At 42.0% G+C, this 27,292-nt stretch overlaps 1 protein-coding gene across 3 annotated transcripts in view; it reads right to left on the bottom strand.

The window, feature by feature from the left end:
• Nucleotides 1–25,224, bottom strand: part of TUT7 (terminal uridylyl transferase 7) — a 40,725-nt gene extending 15,501 nt beyond the window's left edge. Inside the window, exons 1-13 of one of the 3 annotated variants that reach the window (XM_030003540.1) lie at nucleotides 25,112–25,224; nucleotides 22,544–23,064; nucleotides 10,912–11,087; nucleotides 10,234–10,350; nucleotides 9,052–9,229; nucleotides 8,472–8,560; nucleotides 7,395–7,446; nucleotides 5,524–5,593; nucleotides 4,528–4,654; nucleotides 3,658–3,777; nucleotides 2,530–2,661; nucleotides 1,599–1,779; nucleotides 99–1,237 (exon numbers count right to left, since the gene is read on the bottom strand). In XM_030003540.1, coding sequence (XP_029859400.1) covers nucleotides 99–1,237; nucleotides 1,599–1,779; nucleotides 2,530–2,661; nucleotides 3,658–3,777; nucleotides 4,528–4,654; nucleotides 5,524–5,593; nucleotides 7,395–7,446; nucleotides 8,472–8,560; nucleotides 9,052–9,229; nucleotides 10,234–10,350; nucleotides 10,912–11,087; nucleotides 22,544–23,033 — 2,871 coding nt within the window. In that variant the 5' untranslated portion in view covers nucleotides 23,034–23,064; nucleotides 25,112–25,224. Of the gene's footprint in view, nucleotides 1–98; nucleotides 1,238–1,598; nucleotides 1,780–2,529; nucleotides 2,662–3,657; nucleotides 3,778–4,527; nucleotides 4,655–5,523; nucleotides 5,594–7,394; nucleotides 7,447–8,471; nucleotides 8,561–9,051; nucleotides 9,230–10,233; nucleotides 10,351–10,911; nucleotides 11,088–12,199; nucleotides 12,361–21,376; nucleotides 21,496–22,543; nucleotides 23,065–25,111 lie in introns of those variants that run through there. The other 2 variants (XM_030003541.1, XM_030003542.2) reach the window with 2 other exon arrangements.
• Nucleotides 25,225–27,292: the final 2,068 nt, after the last annotated feature.

Genomic DNA, 27,292 nt, shown 5'->3' with positions numbered 1-27,292 from the left:
TTAAAAACTATAATACTTTAATGAATTTGAGCAACACTTCCATATACCTGATAATAGAACATAAGCAATACGTTTATGTTCTGATACAGCTTGCTTACCTTGCCCTTTGTAAAAGCTGGTTTACTGAATTCATAAAAAAGTTCAGATTCTGAACACTGTTCTATTGCTGTGTTCTCTTCAAAAAGGCTTCCCTTCTCAGTAAGATCCTCTTGACTCAAATTGATCCTCAGATGTCCATCCACATTTTCTTCAAAATGTTCATTCTCATACTTATTGGGGATAGAAAAATGTTCTTCTTCCTCTGACAGTGCATCATCATCTCCAGATCCAGTGTATGTGTTATCTAGTTCATCTCCCGCTCTTACAATAACATGACACACTCTCTGGTTTAGAAGACTTGGTTCTTCCTCCTCTTCCTCCTCATCATCCGAGTTAATCATTTGGGATTTTTGACTCTGTGCTGAACATAAGAATTTTTTGGGGGATTCATCCAGTTCATCAGTACCTTCAGTGCTCTCCTCATCAATGTCAATCTTGCCATCCATTATACCACTGCACTCTAAGCCAAACTCATCACTCTCTGTAAGTGCAGCATTTTGAAAACCTTCTAAGTCTGAAGTACTACATGTCTCTATATCATGCTCATTCACTGTAACAGGGAGATCACCACTATCACTGTCTTCATCTATTCCCTGCTCAGCAGTCAAGATATTATTCCATCTTCTTTTTTGTTGTTCATGTTCTTCCTCTTCCTCCTCTTCCTCTTCATTTCCACTCTCTGTCTCTTCACAACTTGGTTTAAAATCCTCATTATCTCCAGAAATAAATTCCTCAATTATACAGTCTGAATCTTCATGGGCAATTCCCAAATGACTTATATCATCAGCCACTTCTTCTGTGAAGCTTTCTGAGCCATCACACAGTTTTGAAGGATCAATTCTATGTGCCTGGGGCATACCTGTCGTCTCCATTCTGCAATCTTCCATTACTGCTGTGTTTGTTCTACCATCCAAGTTTTGCAAGTCAGAATTTTCATGCTTTATAGCATCTTTTCCATGGTCCAGCATTTCGGATTTCTCCTCAGTGGCATTCGGAAAGGTTTTTTTGCTCAATTTTCCACTTCTTTTGTGAGGTAAGGCAAAATACTTGTAAGTTGCTCTCAGGCAGTGAAGAATATACTCATACACTAGCTGACTGTTCAGAGTTCTTGCCACATTCCTTTTGACTGAATATGGGTCTAGTAGAAAGAAGTGAGCCAGAAGTGCAGGAATTAACTCTTTTTTAAAAAAAGTACACCCTTACAAAATTTGAATATAAAACTGTTAGTTACTCTAAAACATTGTGTAGGGACGCAAGATCTATGAATTATGCTGAAGACAATTTTTAAGTCCCCTTTATTACTTTTGATAATGTTGGAAAAAATACCCAAGAGAAATATTACTTAAATTAATTTTTTTTCAAAACATATTCTACTATAATATCGGGAATCACAGTCCAATATTGAAAAATTCTAAGTTATTACACATAATGTCAATAGCCAAGACAGTACCCTAGAACATTAAAGTTAACAGTTCTTTAAAGTCTGTTGATATAAATACCTTCCACAGCGATGCGCTTTTTAGGCCAGTCCTTTGATTCACGAGACACTGCTTCTTTGAGTCGTATGCTAATTACTAAATCAGCCATATTGAACTCCAGGGCATAGAAACGAAGAAGTTCTACCCAGAGCTGACCAGCATGTGCTGAACACTGCTGTCCTGATTCAAATACTAATGGAACCTGTCAATTAGAGAAGAAAAGCTTAAATAATATTTAATGCACAGGTGTTTAGCTGTTACACTTCCTTGAATTTCATCTGTAATGTAATATTACAAAATTTATAGTTGCTTCTATACTCCTGCAATTCCAATAAAAACTGCAATTAAAAAATTGGAAGAGATAGTATAAACTTAAATTATAAAACTTCAAAATGAAAGACTGCAGCAATGGTAAAGAATAGCATCAATGACTAAAACAATTTCTCATTTAAGTGTTTATGCCATAATTTATAAATTTCCAAGAAGATATCACATCTAATCTAATTGGACAGAAAGGATTATATAGCCTTTTTTTTAGCAAAGCCTAAACTGTATTGTTAACTGTCATAACATGCAATCATATAGTGATACAGTTTCTTGCAAAGTTGTTATAAAATAATTTGTAAGAACAGTTCAAAGCTAAGAGGAAACATTTTTCATATGCTTAAACTAATTCTGAGATAAAATTGCTCCTACTCTATAAACTATATTCTCCCCCAACAGATTAAAACCCAGGGTCTTAGCAAAGAGTTTGAAATAACAACTAGTTTCCCGCTAGCCTCTTATCACCAAGAAGTAAGCATAGCAAGCCTTGTATCAAGCAGTAATCCAACCTCTTAGCTCAGCTTGTTGTTTTGCAACATATACACAAAACAAAAATAGAAGACAGTTCTTTTTTTGAGAACAGCAATGACTGCTAGACTGCTACAGAAGTAAATTAAGTAATTCAGACCTTGCCCCTTCTAGGGGAAGTATCTTGTGGCAAATCAGAATCATCAGTGGGGTTATGCTCCCAAATCACAGCATTGTTCTCGACTTCTTTCAGATGAAAATTAGTTAGTTTGTTTAATGAGAATCCTCCAATCTAAAGGAAGCAGAAAAAAGAAACTTATCGCCAAACATCATGTGAACTTTAAATCTTACCCTCCCCATGGTAGTAAGCCAAATTAAAACAGAACAAAGTTTAAAAATAGCTGTTTCAGGCCTAGAATAAGCCCCAATCTGCTTCTCTTTTCTCCCTATACTTCTCTACAAAAAGCTCTCCAGAGTTCAGTGCTTTTGGAAGGGTATCCGTATGTTATAAAACCTTGTCTTTGCACATTACACAACCACAAATAAGTGTTTTTTAATTATATGACCATATACTATAGGAAGTTTCTCTCATTCAGTGCAAAGAGTGGAGAGGCTTTAGGAATAAGTCAGTCATGTAATGAAGGAAATTGTTAACTGCAAGGTCCATGTAATGGAAACTGGAACATGCACACTAAATATAACAGGTGACTGTAAGAACAAAAGTGGGTGCCATGAATATAACACCTGGATGGTGTTCTGGAGAATTGGATTCTGGATTTGTGTCCATAATACAACTTCTGATATTAAGACGCACTCAGCTTCTAAACCCAAGAAATACATGCTCTAAACCCCTAGTCTGATCTGTCAGGCAGATATCAAACAAGCATGCTCCCCAGCTGTGGGCTACGTTTTGAAGAATTAGATGTCAAAATCCCAGACATTGTTTTGGGATGTAGCTATGTGAATTCAGAGTTCTCAAAAGTCTGGAAGAAAGGCTGAAGAAATGAGGAAGTAGATTGTTATGAAGTGCATTATTCAATGCCCAGCTCTCCTTACTCACAAAAGGGGCAACAGAGCACTTAACTCAATGACTACGATTGTGAATTGCATCCTTACAGCCAAGCATACAAAGGTCAGGTGTAGTCTGGCTGAATTCACATTCTTTCTGAATTCCTGCAGAAGTAGCTGGCTTATGACTTGCTCAGAATAGCAAGGAGCTTACAGGTTACACACCACCACAGGTGAGTGATCCTCTCATTCTTACTATTCACTGTATTAATACACATACCCATGATCCCAAGTAGACAGGTAGAAAAGGCTCTTTCCTCTGTTGTAGAAAGAAAACAACCATTAAAGCAAACACATAAGGTGACAAGCCTCCCTCTTCAGGACGATCAACACAGCACAACTGTAAAAATAAATTGTGTAGTCATTAAGGTTTCAAGTGATACTGTGAAAAATACTCTTTTAATTACTGTTCAGAAGTCTGTCACATTAAATACTGACAGAAGCTCAGACATCTTTGGCTCTTATGAGATGGATTTTGTTCTCAAGGCCTGCATATTTACTGGAGTCATGTTACTACCATAATATTTTCAGTGTAAGAGCCATAGGATGCAGACTGGCAAAACAGACAGCATACAGCACATTTGCAAAAATGATGACTCATTTTACATAGATATAGTACAAGTCAAAAGTTTTTTCATTCTTCTTAAATCATATTTTAATTGCAGGCACACAAAGTTTTGGAACAAGTTATTTTAATTCACAATAAAGTTTTCATTTACATGTGGAAACAAGCAGCTTTTTCCTTTCAATTTTTTTTCATGATGGGTTAAGTTTATGGGAAACTGGTAATTCCACTTGATATACATTCCTCTGACTTGTTTGGTAACAGAGCAGGATACTTACAGTCTGCACGCCACTGGCTGAAACTTAAAATTCCACTTTTGAAATTTAGTGGAACATTCTAATGCAAAAATGATAGTTATATAAAATTTACAATTTATAAAAAATTTAAATATCCTTTTCCCCCACACTTTTTCTAAAGACTGTTTCAACAACTGTTTTCTAAAAACCACGCCTACAGTCTTACCAGCATAATATCAATGTTGATTCAATATTTATTCACAGATAGGAGAATACAAATGACTCTTACCTTTGCCCAGTACCTGAAGGCAATCACTAAAGGTACTACAGTAGGTTCCAGTTTTCCAAGTGTAGCCAAATGGTTTGTTGTCAGACAAGCATTCTCATTCCCTGCACTCACTTTGCAAATAAGGCCACTAAAACCCAAAAAGAAACAAAGTAAAAGATCTTGGAAGTTTTGTAAGAACAGCCATAGGTCAGATTACATCTCACAAAACAGTGTAGAAGGCTGTAAAGAAAGACTTAACAGCGTCATAAAGACACCATGTCTATATTAAGATAAGCACGGAAAACCGGTTTGATTTATGGTTAGGTTGAAAATATATACATTATGATTGTCTGTAGAAGTGTTTTCAAATACAATTCAAATTTAATTATTTGTTTCTAATGACATTAATTCACTGAACTAAAAAAAAGTTACACTACTAATTTCCTTCATGAATCAAAACCATCTTCCTATACCACACCCATTAGAAAAGTTCTATGCTGTTTGCATAGCACAAGAAATATTTTCAAACACTGAAAGATCAAGGTAGCAGCAAATAACCAGTAGTATTTCTATATCAGTAGCTGTTTATAGAATGTTTAATAAATCTTAAGTGATATCCATTAAATGGGCAAAATAAAATGTCTTTCACTTGTTCTCAAAATAGTAGTGAAGGTAAGCAAGCTGATCTTGCCCTTACAGAAATCCATAATTTAATGTGGTATCTACATTACCTATAAGGAAGGAAACTTTCTGCTTAAGCAGTTATTCCAAATGGAAGGGTAAGGGTACATGCTGGAAGCCATAATGGTTGAAGGGTTTGTGAAATACACAGCTGAGGATAGAACAACCCTTACCCTCTTATTCTAGGCTAGGAATGACTTGCCCATGAGTGTTAGTTTGTGTTTCAAAATCCATGGAACTGTAATAATTTAGTACAGAAACGTCATTTTTCAGATGTTGGTACATATAATTTACATTGCTATATACTATTAGAACACACAAAGTGACAACCAAGACCTTTGCTTTTCTCTGCACACCACCACGGGTATTCTAGCATGGAAATCTGCATCAACTTCTGTAAAAGATTCTAGGCAGGAGAAAGAAAAAGAAGAAGCCACATTAAGCATGGTGTTGACAAAAAATATGTTGAACTGGATGCAACTAGAGGAGTACAGCTAGAACTTCAACTTCTTAGTAAAATTACTATTTTGAGACATACATCAGTACATCTGATAGATTAATCCTGTCACACTTTTAAAGCAAGGTTTTTACATGTGATGGGAAGATTATGGTCTACACTCTATGATAAGCACTGTTAAGAAAATACTCCGGAAAAAAGGAACTTTACAAAATTCATATACACAGTAGGTAAAATTAAATAGGTATATTTTGGTTAAGTGCTGGCTTCAGTAATCCAGGCATACAGACAGACCAATGATATCTGTAAAACAATGTTAGTGTGAAAGATGAAAAAAACAGAGTGTTATGTCAGTACAGAAAGAAAATACCGAAGTTTATTTTCCCTGGTAATCTAGACATGCTTGGTATAAGTATAGAACAGGCTTCCTGACATGATGTAATTTCTTCTTACTATGCTTGATTTTTTATTTTTTTCCTCTTATTCTTAATATAGGTTTCCAAATACAATTCAGCTACATTTTTATCTTAACACTAAAAAAGTACAGATGTCACTGCAGTCCTTTCTCCAAGTGGAGTTTAATGATCCAAACTGGGCTTATTTTTTGATCCCTCACTGTTTCACTGGTCCAGGTAGAAAGGAAACTATGAAACAATTTTAGATACCCAACTCAAAAATTCTGAAACAACAAGGTTTTCTTGATGTCACCTAGCCATTTGGACACCTGACTTCTTTGAAAAAATATCTTGCTTTTGTCACTGGGGTACCTCAAACGCCTAATGCTCTGTCCCTGTATCGTCTGACTCACAGAAAAAGGCTTTGCACAAGATGTTAATGCAAATACTGCTTGCTTTTAAAACACATTAGAGATCCTAACTTCTTATGGGATCTGGGTCTTCATTCCTCTAGTCTGGTTGAACAATAACCCCATTCTCAAAGACTATAATGGTCATTTGACCAGACAGGAAGATGCACATACAATGGGGGTGGGGTTGTAATGAGAAAAATCTAGGTCATTAAATATATGCATGTTTAATATACATGTTTGGAACCAGATGGTCTGATTTCCCAACTGCGGGCATAAAGCAAGGCAAGAAAGTAGTAAAGCTACTTTTTGCAATCTGCATTTAAAAAAGACAGTTTCTTTCCCATCTTTTCATTTTTTTGCCTGAATATGCCTGAATCAGTTTGAGTAAGTGCATTTTTTAAGATCTTAAACTTTACTTGCCTGTATGGCACAGAGTTGTATTCATTACCTCAAAAAACCCATGTGTCTGTATACAGTTGTTTGTACGTGGCCTCACTGCACTAACAGGCATGCGCACATAATTATAGGAAAAGAGACCACAATCTGAAAGTATGTTACCAAGCTTCTGATCCCATACTAGAAGAGCTTAGGCTACTTTCTGTACTATACACGGCTAGAACAGCAGGCTGGGGAAAGAAAGGCAGCACAGTCTACCTTAAGTTTAATGACATCTTCACTTATAATGTAGATGAAAACCACCCACTAGGAATTTCTCATATCAACACAAATAATGGGACTTCAATAGTCATAAAACTGAACACCAAACCAAAGTTAGTTCTGTCAATGTATTATTTTCTGCAGTATTTTTCAGTCTCATCTTTCTAAAAAAAAAAAAAAAAAAAAAAGAGTAGCATGTGGTTTACCTGTTCAACAGAGGTGGAATTCAACAAGAGTAAGAAGTAATAGTTTAAAGGAATTGAGAAGGCAGCAACTTTTTCTTACCACTGTTCTGGAGACTTTCTTGCACAAGTAAGAGAACATCTGGTTGAGTCATCTGTCAATATAAGTAATAAAGCTGTTTTCATAGCTGTCAAAAAGGTAATGTCCCACAACTCAAAATAACTTTAAAACATCACCCCTAGGCCACTTCTCTTTTTCTTCCAGAGGGCAGCAAAAAAGAAACAAAATGAAAGCAACTGAGAAAAAAACTTCTCTTAGTCCTTGGCTATGGCTAAATTGTAACAAAAGCAACACCAACTCTGCTTATTTTGAAGAAAAAAAATTCTGGAGGAATTCTAAGTAAAGCTATTTTTACCTCTATCAAAGACTTGGTTGTGGAAAAAACCCACCAACAGAAATACTATTTCTGTGTGCTTAAGTATGATTGCCTTCTGACATAGTGGATCTACCTCACGTCAATGACTGGAATCATAGCTTTTTAAAATTATATGCACTTTATGAACTTGGATCATTCTTTTTCCCTACAGCATTTCCACCTTTGCTTCCTAGAAAAAATAGTACGTTTTAACTATGGGACTGCCAAATCAACTACAGGAGGTATACCTATGGAATCAAAAGCTTTTCAGAGTCCTTAATTTCTTTTCAATGTTCAAGCATAAAGACATTTAGAAACAACTAGCATGACAAATCAAGACTATAAATTACTTCACATATAGATGACATAAGATGGTTTCATGGCTCAAAAATAACCTAGCAATCAAAAACTCTGATGTGCATATGTCAGTATGGAAACAAGATCATGGAAGTAGCATTTAATCCAGCTGTAAGAGAAGATAAATAATTATCTGTCTTGTACAACTGCTAGGAGTACAGATGTTTTAAGTGTTTTCAGAAGGACGATTTGATAAAACACAAACCTGTATTATACTGCCTGACCATTGCTGGTGTATGAAGCGGGAATGTTATTTTAAGACCATTTTAATGTGATAGCTGTTTTACCCAATGCATTTTCATAACAAGTGCTACCACCACGCTATAAGTTATATTTAAACCATAATCTACATAAAGGTGCAACATTCAAAACCACTTAGACATGCTTAATAAAATGGTCCTACTTACATTGGCAGGAAACTGGATATCTATGTTTATGTCTGAAGTTTTGAAACCAAATCTGCTGTAGGAGGAGCCATACAATCTTAATGAGCACTCTGCAACAAAAAGAATTATACTGGATTTACTCCACACCTCATTCTAAGTCTGTAGCTACTTCACACCATTTTCAGTAGATCTTAAACCTACATATAGTTTTGATAACCACAGGAAATTAAGAAGGGTCTTCCAACAGCACAGAACCCTGTTAGTAAATCCTGCCTTCCATGCTGTTGCTAAGTAAAGGCTTATCATGAAGGTCAAATGCCCCCCATGTCCTGTTCATCTTCACTTTTTACTACAGGTCTGTTTGGTCATGAGCACCCTTGCAATTTAATTCTGATACAGGGTTATATTGCCACATCATGTTGTTCAACAGACTAGTAACTAAATATACTGTTTTAGAATTTAGCTAGCCAAGGCTTTTAATTAAGTTTTCACTTCACAAGCTGTTGGTATTTGGTTCTGGTTTTGGTTTTCTGTTGTTTTTTGTTTTTTGTTTTTTTTTAAGTTGGCATATCTAGCATTTAAAACAAATTGCAAATAATACCTGGCAATTTTTGACGCAGTAAGTTTTCCATCACTGCTTTAATGTTGAGCCTTTCTTCTAGATCTTCATTATTTAAGCCAAACTCCTGCACTACATTTTCAATAGCAACACCAATAGCTTGTATTTGGGAAGGTGTTGGAGGCGGCAGAGCAGTCAGCAGCTGTTCTTCTTGCTTTTCCTTTAAAGATAGTAAGACTGATGTTTTAATGATTTTCTTGAGTTGCTTAATGCACTAGAATGAATGTCTGCAACTCATCCCAAGTAACACTACCACAGGTTTTCCAGATAATGGAGGTAATTGGAAGCAAGAACATCAAGAGACAAACTGTGACAGATGTAAAGAATTAGATATTCCAGGCAACTTCAGTAATGTGCAGAGGTATATATACATATATTTGGAACATTAAAAAAAAGTTGCCAATTCTTTCATCTCCTATGAAGTGGGAAAGGGTAGGAGTTAAAAGAATTAAAACCTGCAGAAGACAAGTATTTTTGTCAACTTCAAGCTGAGAAAGTAGAAGGAGCAGAAGATATTTAATTAAAAAAAAAATCAACAGTAAAATTGAGGTTATGCTAGAAGTTATTTTTATGTTCAAAACAAACTTATTTCCTTTACATACAAACAAATCTGTAATACTCCACAAGTTCTTAACTTTTACAGTATTTCTGAATTGAAATCTTCACCCTGACATATAGGTTATAATTTATAATTCTGTCATACCAACTATATTTGCTATTGCTGCTCCTCATTGCTCTGGACTTTGATCAAAACTCTTTATTGTTGAAATATGCCAATGAAATATTCAACAAGAAGAATACCCATAACTAGTCTACAAGAATTATAGAACAGCAAAACAGAAGAGTCAGTTGGTACATCTTTTTTATTACAGTTCAATCATCAATAACAAAATATTACTGAGTTATACTTTAAATGAGGACTTCTTTTAATAATAGGCATGAAAAAGTACAAATTAAATTCCAAAGCTGAGGGCAGAAGCAAAGTGCAGGTCCCAAGTTTACTCTTTTTACCAGTATCACTAAGTAATAGTTTTTAAGAAGATTCAAACACGGTGAAAAATAAACGCAGAATCATTTTAGAAGCAGTGCAGTTTCCTTGTCATTAGTAGGGTGAAGACAGTTTCATAAATCTGCATTTTATGCTTTTTCTTGTCCTTAACTCACCTTTAGGCTCTTCTTGTGTCTTTTCTCTTTAATATGCTTATGAGCAAAAGCCACCGACTCAATCAAAACATCACACAATTTGCAGGTATATTTAGCTGATGGGTAGCTTCGAGGTTGCTAAAATAAAGATAGTAAAAAATCCTAAAATACAGAAATATACTACCTTCATTTCATTCAATACCCTTGCTAAGTTGAATGACTGTAACTCTGAAATCCACAAACACTCACTTCAGCTTTCCTAACTCCAGTTTTACAGTCTAAAAGTTAGCACATCGAGTATAATGCCAGAATAATGGTGGTACTGGGTCAATAAAGCCCAACACCTTGTCTTTTACAGTGGAAAATACCCAATGCCCATGGAAGAATATATTAACTGAACAAACATACAATAAAACTTTTCTAGTCCACTGCCCCAGCGTCTAGTGATCTGATGTTAATGCATGACCTAAAGGAGCTGCCATTTTCTGTGCTTAAATTGCTGCCAAACCAAGATTTATTATAGTAAAAAACCAAAGGACAACCTGCCTTCTCTTGACAATTCATTAACAGCACCCATTTTTTATGTTACATCAATTCTATAGACTTTCTAGCTACAGTCAGAGAAATTGCTCAAAGTGCATCCTCTATATTGTATTTACAGACAAAAAAAATAGGAAAGGTTAGTAAAGACAGTGGCACCTTCTTCAGTCTATAAATGCAGTCTCGCTTCAATCGTTCTTCAGCTTGCTGCAACCCTAGAAGTTCTTTTGCTGACAGCACAGATTCATCTATGACTGGACCATCCACTTCATCTTGATCATACTCATCTTTCCTAGTTCTTCTTGATCTTCTTGGCTTCCTAAGCTTCTTCATTTCTTATAAAGAGTTACAAGAGAAAATATGTCAAATAACTTCAGAGCACCACACAGCATTTTGTTTGTTTTTTTTCTTTAATTATCATTCTACTATTTGCGAGTCAAAGAAGATATGAATCCTCTACCCTGCATGGTTTCATAATCTGTTCTCTGCAAGTCTCATAACAGCAAGTGTGTATATTTATGTCATAACCTATAGTATCTTTGCTCTGAACTACTAAAAAACACAAATTTGTCCCACTGAAGTCACCAACCTTATTTAGTTTTGTTAAAGCTGGCAAAAAAACTCCAACTAAATGCAATAGATTTCACTGCCTAGTTGAGACATACCTGTATGTCTTTATAATGAAAAGGTAGAATATATCCAAAGATTTCAGGGTGCCTGGTCAGGTTTAGGTAGAGGAACAAGCTAGAAAGTGAACTGACCCATAGACCACTACGAATATCACAGAATTAGTGAGTGTAGGCCAATCTGAATGATTTGTAAGAGCCAACAGCACTATGATATAGCACTGCCATGGCTTAGCTAACATACTACAATTTATTATCACCAGTAATAACAGCCTGTTAATGTCACTCGCCTTTCAATTAAACCTGCATATGGATCAATATTGCCTGCACATTATTAAATAGACAAGTGGAAAAAAAATAACCCCTATTGGCTATGTAAGTCAATAAATAATGAACTTGCTAAGTATTTGCACACATTGCTTAATAAAGCTATAAAACTGGCAGAATAAACGTGCTTAGAAAGCTTGTTATGTTTACAGCAAAAGTTCTGGAACAAATTAATGTAAATACCACTTCTACTTTTAAGCAAACTTTGTCATCATTTTGAAGCAGGAATTGCTACTGGTCCAGAGAATACCTGTAAAAATCATCTCAGGAATGAATATACACAGGCCAGATTTTCACACATTACTTTAGATCACATCTTACCTTTCACTTGAACAGCTATATAGGATGTCCAGATGCATGGAATTTGTAAAGTTCCCTGCTTCTGAGAAAGTTTATGCAACTTCCTCAGACTCCAAAACCCTTATCACAGCATGTTTTCATTTGTAATAATTAAAAAAAAGATAAAACACAAATGCTCTACCAAATACACTTACAGAGTTTCTTTCCTGTGACCACAATTTTTGTCTCTAGTAATTGGCAAAAGGGAAACAACCTGACTGTGTCTTTTCAACCAGTTGTTTGATTCAGTTCACCAAGCAGCACGCATGTGCTAGTGTTGTAAACAGGACCAGGACAAGAATGGTAATATTTCTCTCAGCAGCAGCACAAGTTTATGCTGGAATAAACAGAACTTAGACTTAATATGTTGCAAGGACAGTACTCCAAAGGAAGGTCCAAGGAGTATGTCCTGGGTTCAGCTGGGATAGAGTTATTTTTTACATGAACCTGGGAGGTGGGGGGGCATAGCTGGGGCAGCTGACCTGAACTAGCCAAGGAGCTATTCCATACCATGTGACATCATGCCCAGTATATGAATGGGGAGCGGGCTGGGGGGAGCGCTCTCGACTTTCGGTGGGGCAAGTGGCAGAGTGTCGGTTTCCGGGTGGTGAGCAGTTGCACTGTGCATCACTCTTTTTGTATACTCTTTCATTAGTACCGTTGTTGTTGTTGTAACCTTTTTTTTGTGTTGTCCCAGTAAACTGCCCTTATCTCAACCCTCGAGGTTCCAGGTTTTTTTTTCCTTTTCTCTCCTCCGTCTCCTCCCTATCCCACCGGAGGGGGGTGGGAGGATTGAGCGAGCGGCTGCGTGGTCCTTTGTTACTGGCTGGGCTGAAACCACGACAGTCCTTTTTGGCGCCCAACATGGGGCACGAAGGGCTGAGATAACGACAGATCTGGCCAGAGTGTGTTGAAACAAATTTGTCACACGCATTTCTTATATTAGATAAATAGAGGTTAGTCACAATGTTGATTCATTTGTTTACATGGTGGTGTTCTGTAAGTTCTTACATGCTCTATGTATTGCCTGTAGTTACGTTTCTCACCTCTGGGAGAGTGACTGGGATTATCATTTTGCTGTACTGGGCAATGTCGACTTGTGAAATGATTACATCACTGGTCATGAGGTTAAGCTGGTATCTGTATGAGGCAGTGATATCATCTCCATACTTCGGGCACCTTCTATCGGATTTTATTGGTAATTACAGCCAATCCATGGGGAAGTTAGGGGGGGATACTTCCCCCCCGTCCGTTCGCCTCCCTTCTCTCCTTCCGACTAATTACAACAGCTTTTGAGAATTTTGAATATCCTTGGGATGCGCAAGCCAGTGTGCTGTTAGTGCTATGCCTCCTGAATACGTTTCAGGTCTTGTTTAGGGCTACAAAAAGGCTCTTTAAGAGTACCAGCCAGAGATCTGCCCCAAAGCTGGATATTCATGGGTGGCACGGCATGTGGGAGGATATGGGCAGGTATCTAGAGAACTTCTCACCTCCAGTGGCTTGGAAGTTCACTCCCAAACAACTACAGAACCCTCATGAAGTGGTAGAATATTTGAAAGAAAAATGCTGTGGCTATTCCAAAGACGTACAACTCACTGCACTGTGCTGGGCCCTGGCCAGTATCTACCAAACACTGCTTGATATTAGGCAGCACCCTCAGGGGGAAAATATGGAAAACAGGGCAACAGGCACCGTGGCTACCCCAACCCCGGTGACAGATACTGCAGCTAAACCAGAGAACCAACCTGTGCCAGTATCAGTTGCCCCTGTATAGAAAAAGAAACACACAAAGAAATCAGTTCGCTCAGTGAGAGATGAAGATGAACCAGGGTCATCGCGAGAACAGGAGGAAGAGGCAGAACCTGAAGTAATTACCCGATCTCTATCCCTGAGTGAGTTGCGTGACATGCGAAAAGATTTTAGCCGCCACCCAGCTGAGCACATTGTTACCTGGCTGCTCCGATGCTGGGATAATGGGGCTAGTAGTGTGGAATTAGAGGGTAAGGAAGCCAAGCAGTTGGGATCTCTGTCTAGGGAAGGGGGCATCGACAAGGTGATTGGAAGAAAAACACAAGTCCTCAGCCTCTGGAGGCGACTTCTGTTAGGTGTAAAGGAAAGATACCCCTTCAAGGATGAAGTTACATGTCACCAAGGCAAGTGGACCACCATGGAGAGAGGTATCCAGTACCTGAGGGAATTAGCCGTGCTGGAGGTGATCTATAATGATCCAGAAAATGCGCAGTCACCCACAGACCCAGATGAAGTCCAACGCACACAACCGATGTGGCGGAAGTTTCTACGAAGCGCACCACCAACCTATGCCAACTCATTGGCAGTAATGTCCTGGAAAGAAGGCCATGGACAAACGGTGGACGAATTGGCTGTCCAACTCTGGCTATACGAAGGAAGTCTCTCTTCCTCCCTACGGGCCTGTGTCTCGGCTGTAGAGGAATTGTCCCGAGAGTTCCAGCAATTCAAAGTGGATATGTCTTCCTCCCCACCTGTACAGGCCCGCATCGCAGCTATTGGGAGTAAGCATTCCTCTGCCCAAGAGAGAGGAGAGAGAAAGTACACACGACGGGCTAACCTGTGGTTTTACCTGCGTGACCATGGAGAGGACGTGAGGAAGTGGGATGGAAAACCCACCTCAGTCCTGGATGCACGGGTACGGGAGTTGCGAGAAAAAGCAACCAGAAAAGAGGATTCTTCTTGGAAAACTGCTGCTCCAGTTTCCCGTGAGCAGGCCCCCAGACGCAGTAGATGGGCTGATCTCATTTCTGATCTTCTTGAAGGGACTTCTGATTCACGTGTGCGAAGAGTGAGTAACGGACATTCTAACCAGGATTAGAGGGGCCCTGCCTCCAGCCAGGTGGAGGAGAGGGACAACCGAGTCTACTGGACAGTGTGGATTCGATGGCCTGGCACATCAGACCCACAGGAATATAAGGCTCTAGTAGACACTGGTGCACAATGCACCCTAATGCCATCAAGTTATAAAGGGGCAGAACCCATCTGTATCTCTGGTGTGACAGGGGGATCCCAAGAGCTCACCGTACTGGAAGCTGAAATGAGTCTAACCGGGAATGACTGGCATAAACACCCCATTGCAACGGGCCCAGAGGCCCCGTGCATCCTTGGTATAGATTATCTCAGGAGGGGGTATTTCAAGGACCCAAAAGGGTACCGTTGGGCCTTTGGTATAGCTGCATTGGAGACGGAGGAGATTGAACAGCTGTCTACCCTGCCTGGTCTCTCTCAAGACCCTTCGGTTGTGGGGTTGCTGAAGGTTGAAGAACAACAGGTGCCAACTGCTACCACGACGGTGCACTGGTGGCAATATCGCACCAACCGAGACTCCCTGATCCCCATCCATAAGCTGGTTTGCCAACTGGAGAGCCAAGGAGTGATCAGCAAGACTCACTCACCCTTTAATAGTCCCATACGGCCCGTGCGGACATCTAATGGGGAATGGAGACTAACAGTAGATTATCGTGGGCTGAATGAAGTCATGCCACCGCTGAGCGCTGCTGTGCCAGATATGTTAGAGCTTCAATATGAACTGGAATCAAAGGCAGCTAAGTGGTATGCCACAATTGACATTGCTAATGCATTTTTCTCCATCCCTTTGGCAGCAGAATGCAGGCCACAGTTTGCTTTCACTTGGAGGGGTGTCCAGTACACCTGGAATCGACTGCCCCAGGGGTGGAAACACAGCCCCACTATTTGCCATGGACTGATCCAGGCTGCACTGCAAAAAGGTGAAGCTCCAGAGCACCTGCAATACATTGATGACATCATCGTATGGGGCAACACGGCAGAAGAAGTTTTTGAGAAAGGGAAGAAAATAATCCAAAACCTTTTGAAGGCTGGTTTTGCCATAAAAGAAAGTAAGGTCAAGGGACCTGCACAGGAGATCCAATTCTTAGGAGTAAAATGGCACGATGGACGTCGTCAGATCCCTATGGATGTGATCAACAAAATAGCAGCTATGTCCCCACCGACTAATAAAAAGGAAACACAGGCTTTCTTAGGTGTTGTGGGCTTTTGGAGAATGCATATTCCAAATTACAGTCAAATTGTAAGTTCTCTCTACCAAGTTACCCAGAAGAAGAACGATTTTAAACGGGCGCCTGAGCAACGACAAGCCTTTGAACAAATTAAGCAGGAGATTGTTCATGCAGTAGCTCTTGGGCCAGTCCGGGCAGGCCAAGATGTTTAAAATGTGCTCTATACTGCAGCCGGGGAGAATGGCCCTACCTGGAGCCTCTGGCAGAAAGCACCTGGGGAGACCCGAGGCCAACCCCTGGGGTTTTGGAGTCGGGGATACAGGGGATCTGAGGCTCGCTATACTCCACTGAAAAAGAGGTATTGGCAGCAAATGAAGGAGTTCGAGCCGCCTCAGAAGTGGTTGGTACTGAAACACAGCTCCTCTTAGCACCCCTACTGCCAGTGCGTTCCAAAAGGAAAGTCTCCTCTACACATCATGCAACTGATGCCACGTGGAGTGAGTGGGCCGCACTGATCACACAACGGGCTCGCATAGGAAGCCCCAGTCGCCCAGGAATTGTCAAGTGATCATGGACTGGCCAGAAGGCAAAGATTTTGGAATGTCGCCAGAGGAGGAGGTGACACGGGCTGAAGAGGCCCCGCTGTATAATAAACTGCCAGAAAATGAGAGGCAATATGCCCTGTTCACTGATGGGTCCTGTCGTATTGGGGGAAAACATCGGAGGTGGAAGGCTGCTGTATGGAGTCCTACACGACTAGTCGCAGAAACTGCTGAAGGAGAAGGTGAATCGAGTCAGTTTGCAGAGGTGAAAGCCATCCAGCTAGTGTTAGACATTGCTGAAAGAGAGAAGTGGCCAGTGCTCTATACCGACTCATGGATGGTGGCAAATGCCCTATGGGGGTGGCTACAGCAATGGAAGAAGAGCAATTGGCAGCGCAGAGGTAAACTCATCTGGGCTGCCGCGCTGTGGCAAGATATTGCTGTTCGGACAGAGAAGCTAGTGGTAAAAGTACGCCACGTAGATGCTCATGTACCCAAGAGTCGGGCCACTGAAGAACATCAAAACAACCAGCAGGCAGATCAGGCTGCCAAGATTGAAGTGTCTCAGGTGGACCTGGACTGGCAACGTAGGGGTGAGCTATTTATGGCTCAGTGGGCCCATGATACCTTGGGCCATCAGGGAAGAGATGCAACATATAGATGGGCTCGTGATCGAGGGGTGGACTTCACCATGGACACTATCGCACAGGTTATCCATGAATGTGAAACGTGCTGCAATTAAGCAAGCCAAGCGGCTAAAACCCCTGTCATATGGAGGGCGATGGCTGAAATATAAACAGTGGGAGGCCTGGCAGATTGACTGTATCACACTCCCACGAACCTGCCAAGGCAAGTGCCATGTGCTTACAATGGTGGAAGCAACCACTGGATGGCTGGAAACATATCCTGTGTCCCACGCCACTGCCCAGAACACTATCCTGGGCCTTGAAGAGAAAGTTTTATGGCGACACGGCACCCCAGAAAGAATCGAGTCAGACAACGGGACTCACTTCCGAAACAACCTCATAGACACCTGGGCCAAAGAACATGGCATTGAGTGGGTATATCACATCCCTTATCACGCACCAGCCTCCGGAAAAATCGAACGATACAATGGACTGCTGAAAACTACATTGAGAGCAATGGGGGGTGGAACTTTCAAACATTGGGATACACATTTAACAAAAGCCACCTGGTTAGTTAATACTAGAGGATCCGCCAATCAGGCTGACCCTGCCCAACCAAGACCTCCACATACTGTAGAAGGGGATAAAGTCCCTGTAGTGCGCATGAGGAGTATGTTAGGAAAGACAGTCTGGGTCAGTCCTCCCTCAAGCAGAGACAAACCCATCCAAGGGGTTGTTTTTGCTCAGGGACCTGGGTACACCTGGTGGGTGATGCAGAAGGATGGGGAAGTTCGATGTGTACCTCAGGGAGATTTGATTTTGGGAGAGAATAGCCAGTGAATTAGGCTGTATGATAATTAACTACTAAATAACCTGCCAATGTATGTCATTGTATCTATAGTGTCTATATGCCATATCAAGGGTATTACTGTAAGAATTACCCAAATGACTGAAGGATGGACTTTGAAACTGAGCCAAGTACAACAGTGATAGAACTTGAACTGGCGCCCAGCAATTTCCTCAAGATCAACATCTTCGACCTGCAGACCAAGGCTGTGGGTTGCACCAAATGTACCAGCCAGAAGTTCCAGAGGCAGCATACAACAACCTAACACCTCACACCATCTCTCTTATCCTGAAGAAGTGTTACAACAGATGGAGCCCCAAAGTCATGGACTAAATAAAATTGATGGACACATTGGAGGGATAGCCCATCGACTAAGGGAATACTATTTGGGGGGGGGGGGTGGTGTCCATATACATATATATATATATATATATATATATAAGACAAGGAAAGTGGTAGTGGTTGATTGGAAAATGTAAGATCTGGGCATGATGTAGATGGTATAGAATAAGGGGTGGATAATGTCCTGGGTTCAGCTGGGATAGAGTTAATTTTTACAGGAACCTGGGAGGTGGGGGGGCATAGCCGGGGCAGCTGACCTGAACTAGCCAAGGAGCTATTCCATACCATGTGACATCATGCTCAGTATATAAATGGGGAGCGGCCGGGGAGAGCGCTCTCAACTCTCGGTGGGGGAAGTGGCGGAGCGTCGGGTTCCGGGTGGTGAGCAGTTGCACTGTGCATCACTCTTTTTGTATACTCTTTCATCAGTACCGTTGCTGTTGTTGTAACCTTTTTTTTGTGTTGTCCCAGTAAACTGCCCTTATCTCAACCCTCGAGGTTCCAGGTTTTTTTTTCCTTTTCTCTCCTCCGTCTCCTCCCTATCCCACCGGAGGGGGGCGGGAGGAGTGAGCGAGCAGCTGCGTGGTCCTTTGTTACCGGCTGGGCTGAAACCACGACAGAGCAGAAACAGAAGTCTGAGTCTCTGAACTTTACACATCCCTTCCATTTCCCATGCTGACTCTCCTGCTCAAACTCCTAAGACCTGCCACAGTTGTTTGACTACATTTTTACTGATCAATGTAGACAGAAACTGGAGTAAAATGGGTATTAAAATAATGTCTTTGCAGGAAAGCATGTGACAACTACCTACTTACCAATTATTTCTATAACCACTAAGTAACTTTAAAAAAAAATTACAAAGTAAATGAATACTTCTAATGTTTGGTAGTTACAGTAGTGACAATCTAATTATAGGTTAATGACTAAATAAAGTACTAAAGACAAGATAAAATTAAAGCTTCCGCAGAAAAATCAGAGATTTGGTAAACTCCTTCCTTGTAAGCTACAGTAAAAAGGGATCAAGGTAAAGCAAAGTGACCACTACATAAAGGATTTCAAGTAAAAGGAAATGCTAAAAGAAACATTTTTAGTAATTGTTTGCTTCTTGACATAGAATTAAAGCTTCTGAAGGGACCTCAAGAGGTGAGCTATGCCATGCCTGTGCTTCGAAGCAGGATGAAATTAACTTTGTCAATCCTGAGCAATGCTCACCTAACCTGTTTTTAAAGGCCTTCAGGTACATACTCCATGAGCTGCGCAGACAATCTCCCCAGTACTTCCCCAGCTTTACCATTAGAAACTTCCCCAGCTTTACCATTAGAAACTTCCCCTTTATTCCTCATCTGAACCTTTCTTGCTCAATTTTAGGTCTGTTGCTTTGTGTCCCATCTATTGGAAAGATGCAAGCCAGATTACTACATCAGCTTTTTAATACCTTTCTAGACAGCTAAAGACTGTTATCATGCCTCCCTACCCTTTCCTTTTGCAGAAAGATTTGAGATGGTTTACAGTTTGTGTAGTTTCTATTTTCTATGTACCCTGGCATTCTTCTTGCTCTTCTTTGGACTGTTTCCATTTTACTCATTCAAGTAGGGTGCCAAGGCTGGACAGAGCACTGCAACTGAGTTTACCAGACTCAGAGAAAAAGGAGTACTTCAGGCTGTGAGTCTGTTTTCATGCCTCACAACACCATGACACTGACTACTCAATATCATCTTCTGATTCACTACGATTTCAGATTCTTCTCTGAAAAAAATACTACTTTATAGTAACTTTTCCTCCTTTATTTGTACAGTTGACATTCTTACTGAAACAATGGCATCTGCATGTCTTTTCTATTTCATCCTGTATGTGGGACGTTTCTCCAATTGTGCAGTTATTTTAATTGACCTTCCTGCTTTTCTGCATTCAGTTCCTACCAGCTCCACAGCATATTTGTCCTGGTTTCAACTGGGATAGAGTTAATTGTCTTCCTAGTAGCTGGTACAGTGCTATGTTTTGAGTTCAGTATGAGAAGAACGTTGATAACACTGATGTTTTCAGTTGTTGCTAAGTAGCGTTTAGACTAATGTCAAGGATTTTTCAGCTTCTCAAGCCCAGCCAGTGAGAAAGCTGGAGGGGCACAAGAAGTTGGCACAGGACACAGCCAGGGCAGCTGACCCAAACTGGCCAATGGGGTATTCCATACCGTGTGACATCACATCTAGTATAGGAACTGGGGGGAGTGGGAGCAGGGGGAATCACCACTCAGGGATTAACTGGGCATTGAGCAATTGCACTGTGCATCATTTGTATACTCCAATTCTTTTATTATTACTGCTGTCATTTTATTAGTGTTATTATCATTATTAGTTTCTTTTCTGTTCTATTAAACAGTTCTTATCTCAATCCACGAGTTTTACTTTTCCCGATTTTCTCCCCCATCCCACTGGGTGGCAGGGGGAATGAGTGAGCGGCTGCATGGTGCTTAGTTGCTGTCTGGGGTTAAACCATGGCAATATTCAAATCTAAAAGCACACAGTTAATAAGCATGCTGTCTTCATTCATCATCAGAATAGTGTAATAAACATTGAACAGAACAGAATCCTCGTAGATGCTTGCTCAATGCTTCCTATCATTTTGACAAAATCTTTGGTAAGTATTTTCTGAGTATAGTTATGTAATTAGCTCTGCACGTCTCTTGTATTAATTTCATCTAGAGAATTTTCCTCTAGTTTACTTACAGAGCTGTCACATAAGAGTGTCTAAAGTACTACAGCACTAGTACTAGCAGTATCTACCTACTGCTTCTCTCATGTCCACAGGAGACTGGTCGCTATTTTAAAGAAATAAAATTAGAAGGACTCGGCATACTTTTTTCTTGACAAATCCATGTTTGCTGCTCCTCATCTCTCTGTTACCTTTCAAATACTTATAGCAGATTACATTATTTGTTCCAGAACAGATTCCCAAGATTAAAGTTGCATACCATTTTTTTAATTCCACTTTTAAGAGACGCTTGCCCTTTCCTATATGCCAGTAGCTCACTTCTGAATAAGTTCTCAGGTATGATTGCCGGTGGTTCCAAAAATCTACTTCAGTGAGTTCCTGAAGTTTCACAGAAAAAAGTTCATTAGACCCAGCAAATTCGAGAACAAACTTGCAAAAGCATTCTACTCTGCTCTCTCCTCATCTGAGGTTGAGTTTAAGTGTGCAATTTACTTCTAACAATGAGAGACACTGGGCACCTGCTCACAGTTTACCCTTTTAGTGGCAGCTGATATCAAGGGAAAGGACATTCAATTCCTGGACTTCCCAGTATCAACCAGCAACAGCTTTCCTTCTCAGCAGGGCGGCAGATCAATACTGACTTTGGCCCCCAGTCTTGACTAAAAGAAGACAGATCTCTTGTTAACAGGCAGTTGTTCCATGTTAGCAGCACCTCACTTGTGCCTTAGTCTTTCTTATTTTATCTAATTATATTCTCTTCTTTAAAGCCTCTTCTTTCTGCTTTGATCTACTTACACTTCCTTCTAGTACTTGCATTCAATGAAGACCTTATGATATTGATCAGTTTACCCTCCCTCAGCCTGTTCTTCCTTGCATTTCAACACTTAGGGCTTGTACTCTCATTATTAGTACCAACTGTCCATAGAGAAGTTCAATATGCATGGAGAGTTAGTTCTGTGTTATTGCTGTATTACCGTTGCTAGTATTAAGTTCTCACTACACCTACAAGGCATTGTTTTCAATCTTCATTAAGACATGTTGTTACAGACCTCATGAGTAGCTCCAAAATCCTACCCTGTATCAATTTAACTGAAACATCCCTTATTAGCCTTGACAGATTCAATCAAATTGTACCTGGAAAACTGCAAACAGGGACACTACACAGATGTCGCAGTCTACTTACTCCTACCACTTCTACACTAACTTATAAAGACAACACAATTTATAAAACAAGTTCTGTATTATTCGCTGTAACAATTTGTTTAAAGTGCTGCAGTATACTACAGTCAATAGTTTGCAATATATGACAGAATAAAGATGATCTTTTTGCTTTAACAGTGAATCTTGAAATTTTACTTTTCAGCAAAACACACAGAGGGCTACTTTACTGGATAGCTATGTAAAAAGCAACAAACGTGCTGATTACCAGAGTTTCCTTTCTGCATGTCTGCCACGTCTTCTAAGTCTTCCTGAAGTTGTCGTCTTACATTTCTGTTTCCAGCACCTTCAACTTCATGAAAAGAGTCCTTTCTTGCCCTGCTATGCACAGGAATCCAAGCAACCGATCTGTACTCTCTCCAGCTGTCAGAAGTACCATGGTGGTCATCAGATACCCACTTCTTCATCTGGTCTCTTTGGGTATCATTTAACTTTGACCCTTGACTGTAAGTTGTGTTTTTAAGTGAATTTGGGCTACTGAAAACACTACGTGGCCCTCGCCTGGGACTGCTTCTGTAATGACCTGGTGTTCCCCTTTTCTTTTGCAGGCTGGTATCTATTTTATTGCTATGGCCATTTCCATATTCATCCATGACTCGGTAGTCTTTCTGTAAGGGACTTCCTTTTAATTCTTCCTGATGTAAAATTTCCTGTTCCTTATTTTGTTTGGCAAAGCAAGGTTTTGCAGCATCTCCCATGGTTATTGCTGTTCAATTTAGTGATTCCCACCTAGAAATTAAAAAGTTAAAGTTGTATTTTAAAATTAATCAAGCAATAAACACTGGTTATTACTTGTTATGAAAACCTCAACAATCAAAGCCCTGGCTCTGTAATAACATCAAGGCAAGCAAGTCTTGGTGGAAAGCAAAATTTGCTCCAACCAAACAAAAGGCAGTTCAAAACTCAGCTAGGTTTCTTCTCTTAAAATGTCTAACACCTATGAGTGGTTCACAAATTGCAGAGACAGCCTATGGCTTTTTTGAGCATTAAGGTCTAGATGCCTTTAGGACGGATAACTACTTTTAAGAGTCCACATCAGAGTCTCAGCTCAGTACAGGAAAGCTTTGCAAGAATGACTGAAGGAACTTCGTAGCAAGTAGAGTATGTAGGAGGCAGGAACAAGGATGGCCCCAAAGCCATTCTATATCATCTGAGTATTCCTCTTTCCCCACAGTAGGCACCGTTCACTGTGTTAGGAATGAAAACTGTGATCAGAGGAGACAGAGGCGTAGAAGTTGAGTAGCAATCTATCTGTCAGGCAAATATGATACAAAGATTAAGAAACAATGCTGCACTCCCAGTCCACTCTGCACATTTTACCTATACCAGCATTCTGAGGTCTCACGTAACTTGGTATTAAGCACTCATATTTCACATTATTTTAGTATTCTCTAAAACATCTGGGGTACCGATTTGCTCTTCCCCGCCCCGCACTTGGTCATGTCCATGTTCTTACTGTAAAAGACTTCCAGGGAGCTGTAAGTCCAATGTTAGCATAAACCCATGTGGACTGTGAAAGGGGGAATTACCTGGAAGAGACTGGCTAAAGACACATAAGCACCAGCAGTCACATCGACACTGAATATTGTATGATTTAAATATAGCCACATGCAACCAAATAAAAAAGGTTTTCTCTTTCAAAAGACACGGATGCAGGGAAGGCTGTAGGGCATTTACAAGAAGCCCTTAAACAGCAGGAAAAGGGTAGAAAGGCCCTTCTGTTGCCTTTAATACGGGAGTAGGGTACCTGATTTTCTTAAAAGTTTTTTTAAGTCCTGCAGGCCCCAAGTGTCTGCTTTCTATAGGCTTGAGGCCTTTAGTGTTTATCCCCCTCTTAAGCAGAAGAGGGTTTTTTTGCTCTTACATGAGTGACAAAACAAGTGGGATTCCTGTCCTAAAGACCTGAATTCATAGCCAGTTATGCACAACTGTGGAGACACAGGTATTCCAGCTAAGAGCTTAAAGAAAAGTTTCAAACGCAAAAAGTGAACTCGCTCCCTATTTTCGGAAAGAAACTGCTGTCAAACCGGAATTTCAGAGCGACCTAAAAACAGCTTGTTTTAGAGTCATCCCCAGAAGCAACGCCCACACCCAGCCGCCAGGCTGGATGACGCCATACTCCCCGCACTGGAAGGGAGCGGAGAGTCCAAGTTTACACTCGCCTCTGGCTCCCAACCACGACGCGAGGTGCCGGCCTGGCGGGGCGGGGGTTGAGTGGGCTGCCCCGCAGGGTCAGCGGCAAGCGCAGCCGGGGGACGACACGGTTCCCCGCGGGGACAGAAATAGCAGGCAGCCCTGTCCAAGTTGCCAACGGGACCCAGGCGGCGGTGTGACGATACCGACCTCCGTCACCACCAGGCAGGAAGCACGCTGGGCGGGCCGGGGCTCCCTTGCTCCCACGCGGCAGCTCCCGGACCCCTCCTTCCAGTCCTCCCACCGGGCCACAACACCCCCCAGGTCCCTCCCGCACCCGCCCCCCCACCCGCTCTCCGAACGACAGAAGGCCCGGGGAACGGCCCGGCGGAGGCGCGGGGACAGCCAGGCGGCCGGGGCGGACTGTGGCGCGGCGGACTGTCGCGCGGCAGCCCCCCCCCCCCGCCCCGTCCCGTCCCGCTCGCCCCTACCCCGCCGCCTCAGCCGGACAGCCGGCGGGCGGAGGGGCCGGCGGCGGCCCAGGCCCGGGGTCGGGGGTGGTGCGGAGCGGTCGCCGGGGGACACCGCCCGCTGCCGGGGAAGGCCTCGCCCGGCCACCACCCGCCGAGAGACGAGCACTCACCGGCCGCCGACGGCCCGCCCTGCTACGGCCGCCCCGCCATTGTGCCGCGGCGGAAAAAGCACCGGTCCCTCCGCGCGGCCCATCCGCGCGGGTCTTCCGGCAGCCCGGCCCCGCCTCCCGCCGCGGCACCGGGGAAAGGCGTGAGGGCGGGATTTGTGGGTTGGCGTCGGCGGCGGGCGGGAGGGGCCGCCAGCGGCCGGCCCCGGGCCTCCCTTCGCCCCCGGCGCCCCGCCCGCCGAGTGCGGTGTGGGTCGCCGGGCCGGCTGCCGGTGGCGAGGGCGCTACGCCACGGCTAGCCCTGCCAACGCAAGACCCACGAGCGGGCGTGGAAGGCTCTTCCCGGCGGCGGGGAGGAGGGAGGCGGCCGTTGGTGTTCCGTGGAGCCCGCCTCCAGGGGAGAGGTGTATCGCGCGCACGGCGGTCGTTTTCCTGGAAAGTCAACGGTAAGCAAACTGCACTGGCGTCAGCAATCACCAAACCAGTACGACGCAAGCAGCTACCGCAGAATGGTCCCTGAAGGTAACGTCGTTTGCTTGTCCGCTGGAGAGCTGAAGACGTCGCCACGCCGCTGGGTACCAAACCCACCCCCATAGGGTCTGTGCGTGTCATCAGACCGACCGCCCCGGGTCGAAGTCGCTCAGGTTCGGAGCAGGCTGCTCTTGAGAAACACGAACTACAGGAAGCGGGAAAACCCAGGGCCGGTGGGGAAGTGGACGTACACCTGGTTTCCTGTAGAAGAAAAAAGTACTACTTCCTTTATCGCTAAATTACCCTTTTCACCGAGTTCAGTTTATTTTGTGAATAATGCTTGCACTTGATCAGCCTCTTCCTCTTACAGCTGCCTCTGTTGAAGAATAACTCTGAGATTTAGAATAGTCTGACTGTTTTGTGCAAGGTTTATTTTGTCTATATCAAATTAACAAGTAAGGCTGTAGTCAGAAAGGCACACACTTGGCATTCATAGAGTAAGGACACCCTGGAACGATTAGGCCTTGATGTTTTGAGGATGCTTCGTGGGCATTGCCCACTTGGCGAGAATACTCAAGGTCCATCAGAGAGAAAAGAAACATGAAAGATAATTGGACCTAAGAAATGTAGGAAGTGACTGATAAAAAGAAACATCCTGCCCCAGAAGGTGCCAAAGGCCGGATGATTGACAAAGAAGCGTGAACTGGGGGAGAGGTAAAGGTGGCAGGGGGAGATCAGGGCCACAGACTCAGTTCCAGGCTGGAAAAACTTGCCCCGCCCCTGCAAGGAGCATGCCTGCTAATCTACATAGCAAGCGAGGCTAATTTAAATATAACTAGCCAATGATAGGTGAGATGGTGACTACTAACCAATGAATGTGAATTTAGGTGGGTTTTTACTAATCATGTAACAGAATAAATACATTGTTTTTCTTTGGTGTGGTATGCTAGCTTTGTGGAATTACCACCTAGCATGCATCCTTGAGCAAATATGAAATAAATAATGTCTCTCCCGAGTGTGTGATTATTGGGTGGTTGCACACCAGGAAACGAATCCGCTTTTCATACAACACCTCCTCTTTCTGCATGCCCTCTTCACTACCTAATTACTGCCTAGTTTTGGAGGGTCTCTTCCTAGTGCTCTTTTGCATCCAAATTTATGGAAAAGAGGTGCTCTTAACCCACCTCATGAGATGGTCCTCATAAGAATTCACCCTCCCATTCCAATCCAGACTTCCTTAGCAAAATGTGTACAAATACACAGACTTTGAAGGGAGGTGAATAGTAGAGGCTTCCCAAAATTACTTATGGTACCTTCCAAAGACAAGACATTATAGCTTTATAGCCTAGTGCTTTGCATCAGCACAGGAGGCTAAGAAAAGTCTCCTGGCAAGACGCTCTCTGGAGAGGGCCTGGCATGGAAGGATAGCTTAACTTACCAAAACCTTGCTGTGAGCAGATCTGGCTGGAATGCCAAACACAGAAATGTTCCTGAGCCCTGTCTTGCCTCCTTCTTCCATAAAACTTTTTGAGTGGCTGCAGGCTCACTATGTTTCATGTCATATTGATTGCGGTGGGTCAAACAATGTTTGGTCTTACGGAAGATCCCCACTAGTGCAGTCATGCCAGGCTGTCTCAAGTTCCTGTCATTTTTATGAAGTTAAAACTCCTGTTGGTTTTATGAAACTCACAGATTCTGTTTTAGATTTCAATT

The sequence above is a fragment of the Aquila chrysaetos genome, chromosome Z, assembly GCF_900496995.4.
Source record: "Aquila chrysaetos chrysaetos chromosome Z, bAquChr1.4, whole genome shotgun sequence".
Lineage (NCBI taxonomy): Eukaryota > Metazoa > Chordata > Aves > Accipitriformes > Accipitridae > Aquila > Aquila chrysaetos.
The sequence above is the reverse complement of the archived record's forward strand: the minus strand, read 5'-3'. Positions and strand labels throughout refer to the sequence as shown.